This window comes from Eretmochelys imbricata, chromosome 11, assembly GCF_965152235.1.
Source record: "Eretmochelys imbricata isolate rEreImb1 chromosome 11, rEreImb1.hap1, whole genome shotgun sequence".
NCBI classification, from domain to species: Eukaryota; Metazoa; Chordata; order Testudines; family Cheloniidae; genus Eretmochelys; species Eretmochelys imbricata.
In genome coordinates, this window is record NC_135582.1 from 71120369 (window position 1) to 71138003 (window position 17635).

General features: G+C 39.1%; 1 protein-coding gene across 2 annotated transcripts in view; it reads right to left on the reverse strand.

Annotated features, from left to right (window-relative positions):
* Positions 1-17635, reverse strand: part of AGAP1 (ArfGAP with GTPase domain, ankyrin repeat and PH domain 1) — a 696795-nt gene that overhangs the window by 179841 nt on the left and 499319 nt on the right. For both annotated transcript variants that reach the window (XM_077830624.1, XM_077830625.1), the window contains exon 12: positions 15478-15639. In XM_077830624.1, the coding sequence (XP_077686750.1) occupies positions 15478-15639 (162 nt within the window). The remainder of the gene's footprint in view (positions 1-15477; positions 15640-17635) is intronic.

Sequence of the window (17635 nt, forward strand, 5' to 3'; positions counted from 1 at the left end):
ACAACTACTCTCCCATTATTAATTGGAACAGAAACTTCATTAAGCCTGGGAGGAAAGAAATGCATCAAATATGCTTGTAACATGCTTTACCCAGAAACTAACACAACGAAGTGTTGTACTATATTATATTGCTGGGATTCTAATCAGACCTACCTTCTAAAACATACCTATAAATACCTATCAAGATGCAAAACTATAGACATGAAAATACAGAAAAAAAAAATCTTATACTTTATAACATTAAGGGTGGGAATTTACATACTGCCAGAACTATAATCCTTTTGCTCCCCGATTTTGTGTGTTTAAACTTAAACCTGAATATTAGATAAACCGAAAATTTGGTATTTTATTTCTCCACATTTATTTCAAACAGAACTGATGAAAAATCCAAACCTACTGGGCTGGAGAGCTTATTCATTCCACTGGCAAAGATGAAGGCAAGGTCATTGAACCAAAATTGTGAAATGTATGGAGTTTATAAACTCTGCTGAAACCACCAGCGGAGTTTAAAAGCCCCACATTTTCTTCTTATGATAATGATTTGCTCAGCAGGGGGATGTGAAATTTTGGCCTTTGGCATACACAATCCATAACTACTACGAATATCTTCCTATTCAAAAAATCCTCTACAACTTCAGTATTCTAGGAAGGAGTTTCACATACTTATTTCCTTCTGATTATGATTTATAAAGAGAAATCCCTTCAGAATGCATAAATATATCCTCAGATAAAAATACAGTCAGCTAACATTTAACAGCTATTGCCAAAAGATTTGTCTTTTCTACTGTTGATGAATTTAAACACCACAATGAAGTACCTGCTACTGCATATATATTGTAGGGAATTTAAGGACATAGTTAATGTTTATTCCTAAGGAGGTGGAAAAACCCCCCATCATAGCTGAAACTATATCTCAGACTAGGTGGTGGCTAACCTGACAATGGCATCATAATAAAACCGTATTACAAACTATGGCCATATCTTTTGAAGATTAAAACCATTAAAAAAATTAAACCATCTTTTTTACACAAATGAGATTAAAATATTCCCTTTTTGATGAATACATTAATGTATATGGTATGTAGGATTATCACCTTCAATACTGACCTTTAACTTTTGACAAATATTAATACAGAAATTGAAAACTGAAGGTATTTTATAATCTTCTAAGTACTGTATCTCTCAAATGTCAAGTGTCTGAGCTACAAAGAACAATCTTGTAGTTGAAGTCACACAAGCAGACAGTTGCTTTTACAGAACTTGAAGTTAAAAGTGCTCCCTCTTTCTAGGGATACCAGTGCCAGATTTCCACTTTCCTTACTTTATAAGTACCAAGTTTTGGTGGTGTTTAAATTGCACGCACAGTACACTGCAGCACTAACCTTTTACCTGAAAGGTCAGAATCCTATGATCTCTCTGGGATATAATCTTGAAGGCCTGATATAGAGAACATTCACAATTCTGACTAAATCTTGGGAAGCAATAGTTCATATTCTGCATAATAAAAGGAGTAATTTTTCTGAGGAAGGGGGGAAAACAAATTTAACTATATGTAGAAAAGAGACTGATGTATTGAACCTATCTAGATAATCAACTCAAATTAAACCAGTATTAATTAATAATCCAGAGGAAAAATAAACAGGAAACTTTTCCAGCCAGATGGCATATGCCACATGCAATTCCATCATTTCTGTTTAAATCTTAAGCTAAACTAAAGGGAAAAATTCACATTAAATCAACATTAAGGCTGTAAATCTGGATACCAAAATGTCAAGAAATGAAAAGCTTTAAGTCTTTAGTAGCAAAGTTGAGTTGGTCACATTGTAAATAACTCTGAGTTAAACGTTCAGCAACCTTCACAGTAAACAAAATGCTTATATATACTTAAGGTGGCCATGGTGAAATTACTGGAACACATTCACGTTTCCTACCTTTTTTGTTTTCAAACGTACAGTCTGAAAAAATATTTTCTTTTTTTTTTTAAATTTAATATTCTAGGGTATTTTAGAAGACAGAAAAGGAAGGTACATTTTGGTAGCACTGTGAAACTGTACAAAGCTGTGTTGTGCAATTCCATAGTTAAACAGCCACACTATGTAAAGTTACAGAAAATACCTATCTGCGGCGCTGCGCAGCTGTGCTACTCCAAAATGCCACAGAGGAGAACACACTCAAAAATCCAAAACATTATTTTTAAAGCCAAATGCCAAAACACCTATTCAAACTTTTCAACATTAAGATTAGTCTAAACTTGGCAGCTGGTGACTCACTACTGAAGGACTGATAGTTAAGGCTACGATTATGTCACGGAGGGCTTGGAAGTCACACATTCTGTGACACTGGGGCACTGCAGCAGCCCGGCTGCCATGGGTGGCGGAGGACCACCCCTGTAGCTCCCCAGTGCTCCCCCAGCCCCGTGTAGCTTAGATGCCGCCGGTGCAGGCCTCCCCCGCAGTTCCCATTTGCTGTAGGGAACACCCCCACCCCCCAGCTCTTCAGGGTGGTGGAGGATTACCCCCCAAGCTCCCAGCCACAGGGTAGGGGCGGGGGACCACAGCTCCCAGCCACTGCATGCAGCGGGGTAGGGTGCTTGACCCTTCTCCCTCCCCATTTTGTCAGGGATGTTTTTAGTAAAAATCAGGGACAGGTCACAGCTTCTGTGAATTTTTGTTTCTTGCACGTGACCTGCCCATAACTTTTACTAAAAACATCATAGAATCATAGAATATCAGGGTTGGAAGGGACCTCAGGAGGTCATTTAGTCCAACCCCCTGCTCAAAAGCAGGACCCATACCCAATTAAATCATCCCAGCCAGGGCTTTATCAAGCCTGACCTTAAAAACTTCGAAGGAAGGAGATTCCACCACCTCCCTAGGCAACGCATTCCAGTGTTTCACCACCCTCATAGTGAAAAAGTTTTTCCTAATATCCAACCTAAACCTCCCCCACTGCAACTTGAGACCATTACTCCTTGTCCTGTCCTCTTCCACCACTGAGAATAGTCTAGAACCATCCTCTCTGGAACTACCTCTCAGGTAGTTGAAAGTAGCTATCAAATCCCCCCTCATTCTTCTCTTCTGCAGACTAAACAATCCCAGTTCCCTCAGCCTCTCCTCATAAGTCTTGTGTTCCAGACCCCTAATCATTTTTGTTGCCCTTCGCTGGACTCTCTCCAATTTATCCACATCCTTCTTGTAGTGTGGGGCCCAAAACTGGACACAGTACTCCAGATGAGGCCTCACCAATGTCGAATAGAGTGGGACGATCACGTCCCTCGATCTGCTCGCTATGCCCCTACTTATACATCCCAAAATGCCATTGGCCTTCTTGGCAACAAGGGCACACTGCTGGCTCATATCCAGCTTCTCGTCCACTGTCACCCTGAGGTCCTTTTCCGCAGAACTGCTGCCTAACCATTCGGCCCCTAGTTTGTAGCTGTGCACTGGGTTCTTCCGTCCTAAGTGCAGGACCCTGCACTTATCCTTATTGAACCTCATCAGATTTCTTTTGGCCCAATCCTCCAATTTGTCTAGGTCCCTCTGTATCCTATCCCTGCCCTCCAGCGTATCTACCACTCCTCCCAGTTTAGTATCATCCGCAAATTTGCTGAGAGTGCAATCCACACCATCCTCCAGATCATTTATGAAGATATTGAACAAAACCGGCCCCAGGACCGACCCCTGACATGACATCCATGACAAAATCGTAGCCTTACTGATAGTGTATTAGGATGATCTTTTTCCCTCCACAATTGGTGTGGCTCCTAAGAACCTGCTTTCTATACATCTCTCTTTTGAAAGAAATCATGAGGTTAACACATGACCTGCCCTAGATGAAACAGAGGGGCAGAGTGCCAATAGTGGAAGTCATCTTTCAAGTTAAATGAATTGCAGTAGACTCAGCCTAGATAACGTGATAACAGGTACTTTACAAATAACATAGATAAAGTCCTTGATGTCCTATGATGGGATGTTGACGGAAAACACTTTTTTTTTTTTGTGATCCCCTGTTAATATAGGTTTCAGAGTAACAGCCGTGTTAGTCTGTATTCGCAAAAAGAAAAGGAGTACTTGTGGCACCTTAGAGACTAACCAATTTATAAATTGGTTAGTCTCTAAGGTGCCACAAGTACTCCTTTTCTTTTTGCGAATACAGACTAACACGGCTGTTACTCTGAAACCTGTCATTATGCAAGGCACTGCATTTAGCCGTATGGAGTGGAAATCTATCAACTGCATGAAAAAACTTGCACAGATACAGACAGACATCATCTTCTTAAATTGGTTAGTCTCTAAGGTGCCACAAGTACTCCTTTTCTTCCTGTTAATATAGAGCAACATTCAGCAAAATGTTCTTAATGGTTACCAACTTAGGAAATATTGGCTGCTTCTGGTCAAACAAATTTTACTGGAAGAATTTTTCATCTACAAAATGAATCAGATCAGAACAGGTTTACTCACTATTTGGGCAGCAGATCCATAGAATCATAGGGTTAGAAGGGACTGCAAGGGTCATCTAGTCTAACCCTGTGTCAAACCACCCAAGACACACGGCTCCAGCCTCCTTTTGAAAACTTCCAGTGAAGGAACTTCTATAACCTCCCTAGGCAGTCTGTTCCATTGTCCTACTGTTCTTACAGTTAGCAGATTTAGTTTAAATCTCAAAAAAACTTCCTATTTTGTAGTTTGAACCCATTGCCTCTTGTCCTGTTCTCTGTGGCAAGGGAGAACAACTTTTCTCCACCTTTATTATGGCAGTCTTTCAACTATTTGAAGACCGCAATCATATCCCCCCTAAATCTCCTCTTTTTCCAAATTAAACATACCCAGTTCCTTCAGTCTTTGCTCGTATGGCTTGTGTTCCATCCCTTTGGTCATCTTTGTCACTCACCCCTGGATCCTTTCCAGTTTCTCTACATCCTTTCTATGAAGTGGTGATCAAAACTGGACAGAGTACTCCAGCTAAGGCCTAACCAGCGCTAAGCAGAGCAGTACTATCACGGCCTGTGACTTGCATGCTATGCTTGTGTTAATGCAACCTAAAATTGCATTTGCTTTTCTTTGCAACAGCATCGCATTGCTAACTCATGTGGAGGTAATGATCCACCACAACTCCTAGATCCTTCTCAGCCATGCTGCCGCCAAGCCAGTTATCCCCCATTCTGTACTTGTGCATTTGGTTTTTCTTCCCTAAGCGTAGCACCTTACATTTGTCATTGTTGAATTTCATTTTGTTGTCTATAAGCCAGTTCTCCAATTTATCAAGATCCCTCTGAAATTTAGCTCTATCCTTCAAAGTACTTGTAACCCCCCCCACAGCTTTGTCTCATCTGAAAATTTGATCAATATACTCTCCATTCCTACATCAAGGTCATTAATAAAGATAGGTTTCAGAGTAACAGCCGTGTTAGTCTGTATTCGCAAAAAGAAAAGGAGTACTTGTGGCACCTTAGAGACTAACCAATTTATTTGAGCATGAGCTTTCGTGAGCTACAGCTCACTTCATCAGATACATACCGTGGAAACTGCAGCAGACTTTATATATACACAGAGAATATGAAACAATACCTCCTCCCACCCCACTGTCCTGCTGGTAATAGCTTATCTAAAGTAATCGTCAGGTTAGGCCATTTCCAGCACAAATCCAGGTTTTCTTACTTTAGATAAGCTATTACCAGCAGGACAGTGGGGTGGGAGGAGGTATTGTTTCATATTCTCTGTGTATATATAAAGTCTGCTGCAGTTTCCACGGTATGTATCTGATGAAGTGAGCTGTAGCTCACGAAAGCTCATGCTCAAATAAATTGGTTAGTCTCTAAGGTGCCACAAGTACTCCTTTTCTTTTTATTAATAAAGATGTTAACCAACACCAGACCCAGAAAAGATCCCTGTGAAACCCCACTTGAGACCTCCCTCTAATCTGACATAATTCCATTTATTCCACACTCTTTGTTCACACTTGTTTAACCAATTATGTATCTGCTGTTGAGCCCACATTTCTCCAGTTTATTTATCAGAATGCTGTGTGGGACTGTGTCAAAAGACTGGCTGAAGTCCAGGTATATTATGTTCACCACGTTCCCCCTATCCACCAAACCAGTTACCCTGTCAAAGAAAAGCAAGCTGGTTTGGCATGATTTGTTTTTAGTAAATCCATGCTTGCTGATAGTGATTACCCTGTCCAGATATTTGCAAATTGAATGTTTTATAACATTGTTCTAGTTGCTTCCCAGTTATCGAAGTCAGGCCTACCGGTCTGTAATTTCCCAGATCCTCCTTTTCCCTGTTTTTAAAGTGGGGCACTACATTAGCCCTTCTCCAGTCTTCCGGGACCGTTCCTGTCATCCATGAGCTTGCCAAATATTATTGCCAGTGGCTCCACTTCAGCTGATTCCTTCAATTCTCTGGGACGAATAGCATCAGGCCCCGCTGATTTGAATGAATTCAAATTGGTCAGAAGATCTCTGACGTGTTCTCTACTTATCCCGATCTGAATCCCTTCCCCTTTATTGTCTATGGTAACTAGTCATCTGGTCACATTTTATTTTTTGTGAGAAGACAGAAGCAAAGTAGGTATTGACCCTTCCTATCATCTTCCGTTACCAGTCCACCTTCTCCATTGACCCATACCATGCCTGATTTTTCTTTTTTTGTCTGACATATTTGAAGAACGCTTTCTTGTTGCCGCCAACATTTCTTGCCAGCTCCAACTCATTCTTTGCGTTAGCTTTCCTGATTTTATCCCTGCACAATTGCACTATTCCCATATGTACTACTTTGGTGACATACCCCACCTTCAATTCCCTAGATGTATCCCTTTTGGTTTTTAGATTGCTAAAAAAACCCTTGCGCAGCAAAACTGGCCTCCCATGGGTCGTCTTCTCTTTCCTCTGCATTGAATAGCTTGATGTTGAGCCTCTAGTATTACATCTTTTAGGAACTGCCAGCCCCTATCGACACGTTTTCTTCCTAATTAGCGCTTCCATGGGACCTTGCCTACTGTCTCTCTGAGTTGGCTGAAATCTGCCTTTCTGATTTCCAGTGTCCTTGTTTTGCTGTTGTCATGTTCTCCTTTCCATGGGATCATGAATTCCATCAGATCACGATCACTTCCAAGTTTCTGTCAACCTTCACGTTTGCAATTAATTCATCCTGGTTCGTCAAAACCAGATGTAGAATGGATGTCCCCCTAGTTGTTTTCTTAATTTTCTGAATCAGAAAGTTGTCCCCTACACATGCTAAGAACTTGCTGGATGTATTGTTTTGCTGTAATAGTCTTCCAACAGATATCAGGGAAGTTAAAATCCCTCATTAATACTAGCTCATGTGTGTTAGCTAATCTTGTTACCTACTTGTAGAATGACTCCTCCACTTCCTCTTCCTGACTGGGTGGTCTATAATAGACCCCCACCATAATATCACTACTATTCTTTCCCCTTTTTACCCTGGCCCAGAGAATCTCAGTAGGTCTGTCGCTCACTTCCTCTTGGACCTCTGAGCAAGTGTATTCATTCTTGACGTATAGTGCAATGCCGCCTCCTTTTTTCTCATACCTATTCTTCCGGAACAAGCTATATCTCTCAATGCTGGTACTCCAATCATGGGAGATGTGCCACCAAATCTCTGTAATGCCAATTAAGTCATAATTTTCTTCATATTTTATGACTTCCAGTTCATCCTGCTTGTTCCCCATACTCCTTGCATTTGTATACAGGCATCGAAGATATTGTGCAGACCGCCCTGTTGCTTTCCTTCTTGCCTTTTTAATGCAATGGTGGTTTCAAGTACTTGTCCAGAAATTTGCCCCTTTTCCTTGTCTTCATTACTGAAGCCTAGATGTGCATTGGCTGGATTTTTGTCACCACCCCCCGTAAGACTTAGTTTAAAGCCCTACCTATAAGGTTAGCCAGACAATGTCCAAAGATGCTTTTCCCAGTATTTGATAGACGGACCCCCCCCCCAACACAGTAATCCTCTTTCCTGGAACATCAACTCATCGTCAAAAGCCAAAGCCTTTTCACTGAGACCATCTGTGTAGACATGCATTTATTTCCAGGATTTAATGGTCCCAGCCTGGGCCTTTTCCATGTGTGGAGAGCACAAATATAGCATTGACACTAAGTGAAGCTGGCAGAAACTCCTCAATGAGATTCTAGAATTACTCAGGGAGCTTAGCATACAACCTGCCAATTGGATCAATGGTCTTCAGGGCTTGTGAAAAGCAACTGGGAAGCACTGGATTTCCTGTTGGCTGAGATTCCTATAGAGAGATAGGCTACTTTGCTACACTTAATTTAAGTCATCAGGGACTTACTCAAGGAACCACCATGTGTTGCTGTCATTAACTAATTTTTCCTTATCCAGACAAATCATGAGAAAATTATAATCAGGCAACTGCAGTGAACTTTTGGAGCTCTCAGATTTCCTTCATTTATCTCAATCTATTTTTAGGCCTAGGCATGATACAGATCGCACTGGCCCTGTTGGTTGGTGATCTCATGCTAGTGGACAATGATCTGGTATCCATGACGACTTTTCTCTGTATGTGTTAGCCGCTTTTGATTCTAAGTAACTTTTAGTTCTGAACCAGTCTTGTTTCTTCCCTCTCAAACAGTTCTACAGATTATTTTTTGACATCTTTTATGGGTTTCTGCAGGGCTCTATTCTGTGGCCCCCTTCAGTTTAACACATATGTGATGCTGCTAAGGGAAAGTATGACATTATATGTAGCCAAGACCATGAATATGCAAATGATATGAGCTGCTGCATGTCACTCCCATAAGAACACAGAAGTAAGAGTCTGTACTTTAGCAAGGTGCTCTGATACTATAGTGATGAGGACCCTATATAGCACCTAGATAGATGGTATAATGCCTGGTGAGAAATGCAATCTGGACGAGAGCGAACTGTCTGAAGGCTAATCCGGACAAGTTGGTGATGATGACTAGGGGTTGGGGGAAGGATCTCGAACATATGGTAAGGATAGTTCCTGTCCTCTGTTTTGAGATCAGGAAGGAGCCGCTTTTTAATTAAGTAATTCACAATTTGTTCTGGGAATCCCAGTGATGTGAGAGACCAAAAGCATCTTTTTTATCTGCACCTTTGCAATTATACCCCTTAAGTCTGGATTTTGACATCTCTATCCTTATTTTGGATAGCTGCAGGTTGGAAAACTGCAATGGTTTTTACTTGGGGCTAAATTTTAAGAGCATCCTGAATCTAGAAGTAATACAGAATGTGGCTGTTTCCCAGTTAGGCACTATTAGCTGCAGAGAAGATGTCACATCCACAAAAACTGAACGGGCTTCCTAATAATTTTCACATATGGGTGAAGGTGCTGACGTTGTTGTCACTATATGGTTAGAGTTTTAGATACCCACGAGATTAGCCTGTGTTCCGTGCATGCCACATAAGTTGTAGTTGGCTGGATCATGAGAGATACAATTTTCCAAGAGAGACTAGTGAATCTGGGTGCCCCAATTTTGAGGTGTCTGTATTCAGATTCAGTGAGGGAGCTGGTTTTCAGAATGTGCTGAACACCTGTCCTGTAATTATTAAGTCCCTTGATGCTATCTCACTAGTCAATTTGGAAAATTTAGCCCATGGCTTCATGATGTTCTTAGTAGAGGGATCTTGATTGTGGAATTTGTTTTCCCTGCTATTCTGACACACTGACTTTCTGCAGAGAGTGGTTTGCTTTGTAGTGAGAAGGGAGTTTGTATGTAGAGATTTTTTCTTTGCATACTGTTTCTTTCCTTTTTGTTTAAGATAAACAACAATTTAAAATTATTTTTATATTTGTATATGCAGTGATAAGCAGTGAATTTTATAAGTTAAAAATAATTGACACTACAGTAAACTCCAGAGCGCTAACCAACTGTTAAATGGGAGAATACCACAATATGCACAGAACTCTACGTAAAACCATCTCATTTCTCTAAAGAGAAAGAAAATTGGCTGTAGGATTTATATTGCTGGAAAACCAAGAGAGATTTCTTTCTGATGGAAAGATAAGTACTGCATGGTAATAACCAGCCACCACTCATCTGCTATTAGATGAATAGAGAAGGAAGAAAATCTTTCTTAAGAAGTGTCAGATATAAGTAAACTTCTTTGACTAAGGCCTTAATCAAGACTTATCCCTTTTGAGCAGCAGCTAAGCATTTTCTTTAGACCATTCTTTATATTATGATTAACAACGTATCTTATAGCAGATAAAAAGCAAATTAAGAAATAGGGAAGATATAGGCACTCAGCTAGGTAATAGCCCAAACCTTAAATCTTTGTTGTTTTGTTTTTGTTACCACAGAAAAATATTGTAATGATGATTGGAAAATGTATGGCCAAAATACCATGTTTCAGCCTTGCAGATCTCATCTGGTGGGACTGACCAAAGCCTGTCTTGTTGATGCTGCAGCATGATTGATTGAGTTGTGACATGCCCTTTCAAATTTCAATGTTGCTACTACGGTGCAACAGTGACAGATGAACACTGATAGGTTATCAGAAAGGGTTCTTTTGGACAGAGGCTTACTTTCTGTTCCACTCTTACAGAAAAACAAAAATGGTGGATTAATTCTCTAATGGCATTCCCCACTTTTCAAAGAGACTTTATTGATGCAACTAATTTGCAGAACAAAGCTCCCCTAAGTTGAAAGCTAGAAAGAATTAGAAAATAGTGGCACTGCAATACTTGTTTGAAAGCAAAATGTAAACATTTAATTTGAAAACCAGAAAGCAGTAACCTGACCTGTGTGTTTCAACAAAGTAAAAAAGCCCCACATTTGCATTTTAAAAGAAAAGATTTGAAAATCCATGCCTCCTCTGTTTACTACTTGAGACTTGAGTTCAGGACTCTATACGTGTTCTGCAACTGTTGATGAGAGTACCACCTGAAACAGGAATCCCAGCATTATTTTAGAGGGTTTTGTGATGATACTAACTATTATAGGGAACGTACCAAATCTTGTATGCAGGACTTAGCAGATAAGTGACAGAGGAACTAATTTTGAAAAGCTTTGTGAACGTATTAAAAATACAATATACTCTACCTTACTCGAACTTTGTTATTGATTTGGGATTATAAATCATTCTTTAAAACTAAAATCTTTCCAGTTCACCTTCAAAATTGAGTTTTGAAACTACGGCCAGAAGAATTTTCCTGAGTGCGCACACAAAGCCAAACCTCTCTCTTCAAATGTACCATAGGTCTTCAGAGCCCATAACTCACTAATTGTACGAGACAAAGTGATTGCCATCAGAAAAGTAACCTGGGTAATGCTTGCATGAACGTAGAAGCTCAAAATACCACTTATATCCCCTGGCACAGCAGGATCTTAATTTGAGGTTGATAAACCCTGATAACACCAAACTGCTAGAGACTGAATAGAAACTAGGTGTTGTGCTTTCTACAAGTTATTGAAGAGATGACACTGTAAATACAATAAACCATCTTTCAGAGATAAAATATATGCAGACGGCATTCAAGAAGATGGCATGTGACAATACGGTAATCATTTATACTAGAAATGTACGTGATGCTCCATAAAAGCAGAGTACAAATACCCGGCTGCATGTGAATTAATCTAGTTTGAGGCAATAGAACTTATGCAAGAGCTAGGTATTATTACTACTATTATTATATATAAACATTTGTTACTCTTGAAATGGAAAGAGTATCTAATATACTATTTTTGGGACACACTCCAACAAATCAAACCTTAAATCCTAACTTCTCAGAAAAGAGGGTGAATGGACTTCTCAGAAGAGAGAATGAATGAGTTGCACTGCATATCTTGGGATGGAAAAGAATGTTCAACCTTTTGTTAATGAGGTCTGGAGAACTTAGTTTCCTGATCTCATAAAATTGGCTATGGTCACCTTTTATCAAAAGAGATCGTCCTATTAAGATCACGGAATTTCTCTCTCTTGAGCTCTGTTAAGATCTATAATTTGTATGTAATGGAGAACAGACGTGATCAGTATTCACCAGTGATTCTATAAAGTGCTAGTAATAACAACTGATCTTCCTCTGGAAGACTGAATTTCCTACGCAAGCTTGAGATACTTCATAATTCGAGTAACAGCCAATGATTGACCAAAAATTCATAGGCCCAGCAAAATACAGCTATTTCCATTTTTACAATATAAAAAATAAAATACAAATAACAAGAACTCTGAAGTCTAAATACTAAGCAAGAGAAAACTAGAACTGAATTTGCAGAAGAAAATGCAAAAGTGGGTGTGTACTTCCTTCCTGTGCCAAGAAAAAAAAATGGAACTGATGGTTAGATGAACAGAGTCAGTATTTACTCCACTAAAAGCATGTGTGAAGCACACACAAAGGATCTTGTCTTGAAGTAAAATTTAACAACTAAGCAAGTTAGGAATAGCTCCCCAGAGACTATATGACCCTCCTATCCCCAGGAGTGTGAAGCCACAGATTACACCTCTAAAGAAAATTATCCATCAAGAAAATGATTAATCAAAGAAAAAAATCTCAGGCTTCCAATCAGATTCAAAAAAACCCATCAGCCAATAGTTGTTGCAGAGGTAATTGTTCTAAATCTATCAGTACACCTAAGCTGCTCCTTCATTGACTGCAAACACCAATTTCTTTCACAGAGGATTATAAGTTGATGTTCATGGTCTTACTTCTGCCATTAGGGTGATAAACAGTTTAAGCTACATCAGGATCTGACACGTAGATCAATTCTAGGTCCATAAAGAATCTATACAAGAGGTTCCCAGACAGGGGATTTACTGCCCCCCGTTTTTATTCTCTTGCAGCTAAAATTACTTCTGTCAAACACTTACAAGAGTAAGAAAAAAGGTAAAAAAATTAATTTTTCATGTAGTCCTGGAACAGTCTTTCTAAATTCAGAAACTTAAAGACGAACATGTTACTGCATTTAAAATTATGTTGAGCAGCATGTGGTATTTAGCTAAATAGCGATCCAAATCTATGATTTGCTCACTCTAAAGCAGACAGCAATTTGAAACATTGAACTAAGCTGTCTAGATTTTTCTCTAAGGGCAGTCACAGGCTTCCTGTTATCAGAGCCAAATTATATTAGACATTTAATTTTAAACCTCAGGTACTTAAATGTAAAACCTTACAACAGTAATAGTCATAAAGCAGTGGGGCATTCCATTTCAGAGAATGGATTTTTCTATTTTTTCCCCTTTAATTTAACCAGCACCTCCTGTTTTGTGGCTCTGCCCACTACAAAGTAATTTATCTAATTAGGAGATGTTCACAGCTGCTTAAAAGACAGAAGCCCCAGGAAACCAAAGGTCTGGATAGGAAGACTTTGAAAAGTTCTCCGGAGCCACACAAAGTATTAATTTAATGTGAAAAAAGGTTCAGAGAAAAATTGAATCCCAATATGTTATTTTGTCTACAATAAAACCATGTGACAATAAGCAGGCATATTCTCCAGTACACTGGCATTTGAATTCCAAAAGATGCTTAGCTTCTCCCTATCCCTGCTGCTTTCACAGCATTATCTTTTTATGATTCTAAAATTCAAAACCTTTTATTGGGGCAAAAAAGCTGAAATTAAAAAGGGTTTTTCATGTGTCAACTGCCAGCATAAAGGATAAATTCTACAATCTAAGTGAAAGAGGATACGCTGATGGAGATGAATCATGTTTGAGTTTTTGAAGTAGTTTAATCAATCACAATAGTTAATGTTTATGTTGACATTTGTTTGTCTAAGACTGTCCACTAAGCACTGACTTAGTTAAAAGAAGTTCTCCCAGTATTTTCAAAATGTAAAAGCAAAGCAGGAAATGATGCAAATACGATTTTTCTATCATTATTTACTTCTCAGTCTTCCTGTGTCCTTTGAGTAAATGTAGTACAGCTGACCCTGGCTGTTGTCTCTTATGATCCAGAAGTAATTACATATGATTGCCAAGTCATAAAACAGAATTAGATGTCCTTACTATAAGAAGTATAAAATGTAACTGGGTGTAGGAGAAAGGGAAGGCTTCTTTTTCATACCAGCATAGATAACACACTCATGAGTGCTGTAGGGCTTGCCCAGATAATAGACAAAAGCTAAGATCAGCAGATACACCCAAAACAGCCACAGCTGTGTTCGTGCACACACGTGCCACAAAATGTGTCCTTCTGAGATCCTTACAATTGTCACTATTTTAAGGAATAGCCTCAAAAGCAGCAGTTTCTTTTTCTCTAATTCTCTTTCATAGTCACTTCATCCCGTGGTGTCCATACCCTTCCTCCATTTACTCTGTTCAAGGTTCCCTTTGCTTTCCACATTCTTATTTCTCCATTCCATTACTTCCACCATTACTTTCGTGGGCTCTCCATGGTGCTTCTCCTTGTCTCTCTTTGAAATACTACAAATTTAGCACTTGAATAGTGCTTTACTAACATTAATGGAATCTTCACAACTCACCATGTGACGTAAGTAGTATAGCCCCATTTTACAGATGGGACTAATAAGGCAGGAAGTGACTTGACCAAGGTCACAGACAAATTATGTGTTAGACCTACGATTGGAATAAAGGACTCCCTTGCTCTCAATCGTATGTGTAGTCCACTGGACCACAGCACCTTTCATGCTATTCAGACATTCCCCCTTGAGGACAAAGCCCACAATGTGTGTTTAGTAGAGGAACAAGCTCAACTGCAAACAGTTTGCGACAAGTTCGTAGGGAGCTTGTAGCAGCTCAGGCAACACCTTTGACGCAACATCAAATTGGTCTGGGATCTTTTCAGAAATCAAGATATCAATGACAACTGATCTGTTGGCCCCACAGACAATCCTTAAGTGGCTATATGAAAATCATGAATATACCCTGTGATTTTGTTGGACAAATCACTATGACAAACTTGCAACCCTTATGATTGGTCAGCATTTTCAAGGCTCTCTTCACAACAGAGATGGCTAGAAACATCTTTAAAAAAGTAAATAGAGTAGTCCTGACATTTACAAATTCCTCCAATTGAGGTTATGGAGACAGTGGCTGCAGGATTCACGCATTCCAAAGGCTGGCTCTGCCTACAGCTGACCAATTACAACAATAAAAATAAAATAATAAATAGTTCAACACTTAAGACCATAAACAAAGGGAATAAGGGGATAAGAACTGTGTACCTCCATACACAGATGCAGTGAAGATGCCTTGGAAGCTATGCACTTAGAAAGCAACCCTTACTTTGCTATGCTTTTAATAATTTTGGGCCTATGTGAAATTTCAGGCATGGGGTAGTTGACAACACAAGGCATCTCCTTCCTCGTGCAGTCATGTTTGCTGCTTCCATAGCACTCCTAGCCTTTCCATGCCACAGGAAGAGACGTTTTGTTAATTTATGATGTTCTGCCTCTTTCTCATCCTTTTTGTTCTGTTTAAATGGCTGCAGCTTTGCTTAGGTCAATGTACCCAGATGAGTGACATGAGTCCTCAAAGAAGAGCTCTACAAAAAAAACCCCAACTTGTCTCTTACCACTGCTGATGCCAGAGTTTGCAATGACTGTCGCCTCACTCCATTGGTCAGCACTGGAAACTGAGTAGGAGCGCTGATGCATACCATCGGGGCGACTGTTGAAGGAGACTAGACTGATCCCACTTGCCATCTGAGACACAGATGTACTGGTAGTCACATTTCCTAGAAACAAACAAACAAATCATGTTACTGTACAAGATAATGCTGATTTACATTAAGGAGAATAGTACCGCAGAGCAGAGACAGCACTAATTTCATTAATGTGCAGTGTTCTCTAAACTTTTGGAAGCTGAGTTCCCCCGGACCCTTTTCTAGAAAATGGAAATACTTGCAAGCCCCCAGTGCATCCCTGATTTATGTTGTTAAAAGCCTAAACATCTTAGTTTATAATATCCTCTGCACTGCCCTAGCTAGTCCTTCGTACCACCTAGCAGGCTTTGGGAAGTGTTGGCTTAGTGCAAAAAAAGCCACGTGGAAAAAAGCTAATCCTTAAAAACTAATAAGCATTAAGCAAACCATCCATTGTACCCTTAAAAAAGCAAGTCCTGAAAATGTAACATGACCCTCTAAACATAACTCTAACATACAAAACGTGTAATAACTACATCAAATGGAGACACTTCAAACCCTCTTATCCTAATTTAATTATTTTAATTGAGTAACCCCGCCGCTGAATAAAGCCAAAATTGAAAAATCTACAGTGCCAGTAAATAAACTGGTAGTAGTAGCATAAAATCAACTATAAAACCCATCTTCCACAGACTTTTAACTATCACCAACATGGAGGCAACACCAATGTATTGTTCATTATAAAAAGTCACTTCTTGTTAAGCAACAGCATACTCTTTATTCCTAAATTGGTTGGTTGTTAAAAGATAATATGAACAATAACCTTAAACACTGTATATTAATTAGCAATGGGTTTAGTGCTTTCATGATCCATAAGGGCTGTGACAGATAATAGTTCAGTAAAAAGTTTAATGGAGGAAATGGGATTCACAGCATTAAAAATAGCTGAACAGTGATCTAGTTGACAAAACATAAATAAAACCCTCTCCATGAACTTAGGCTTCCAGTGGTCTCAGTCTACCTTTTCTGTTCTTGTGTTTGCCATGCACTAGAAATATCACTCTGACGTTTAGTTTTTAATCGTATACTACATTACTGATTTAGAAATTACTTTTTAAACAAATTTAAAATATTTTTGAAGTGTTAGTTTGATTTTTGTAAGAATGTTCTAATAGCTGCAATCTCTTCATGGCAGACTTTACCAAAACACAGCGGACATTGTGAATCCATTGTTAAGGCTATCCTACAGTAAGGTTAAATGGTTTTAAGAATAATACTTTTATAGACAGATTTAAAGCATTTAGTATTTTCATCCAAAGACAAAATAACTAGTAATGGCTTTCCAGAAGAGCTGAATTAGAAGCAAAGTCATCTAAACCTACACACAGTGCACAATTAGTAAAGTTTGTAAAGCACCTTGCCATCCTTTGCTATTAAAGACTCACTCTATTCTATGTGTATATATATATATACACACACACACACACACTTTTAAGATACTTTCACACGAAAATTTTGCACTTCCATAGCACTTTCAATTGGACAACCATCGATGAGTTCAGAAACTTTGGTGAATTAAGGTTCAACACTCTTGTGAGGAAGTTAATTATTATCTACTATTACTTCCCACTTTTCCCACAGATTAAATGACCAAAGCTTAGGGAGGAAGACTGTGGCAGAGTGGGAAATAAAACCCAGATCTCCTGACTCCCAGTTCCATCATCACGACTTTTCCCAACAGCAGTGTTTTGAAAGAAAGTAGAGCTTTGTGAAGTACTTTGTGCTCACTAGAGTTTGTGAGATAGCTTCCCTGAGTCCAAACACAATCTGTCTATGGTACTTTTATAACCTCCATCACTATAAGATCTGAGCACCTCAATCTTTAATCAGGGGGTAGCTGTTTTAGTCTGTATCCGCAAAAACAACAAGGAGTCCAGTGGCACCTTAAAACTAACAGATTTATTTGAGCATAAGATTTTGTGGGTAAAAACTTCACTTCTTCAGATGCAATAATCTTTAATGAATTTATCCTCAACATAACCAGGAGATATTTTACAGATGGGGAACTGAGGCAGAGAAAGACTAAATA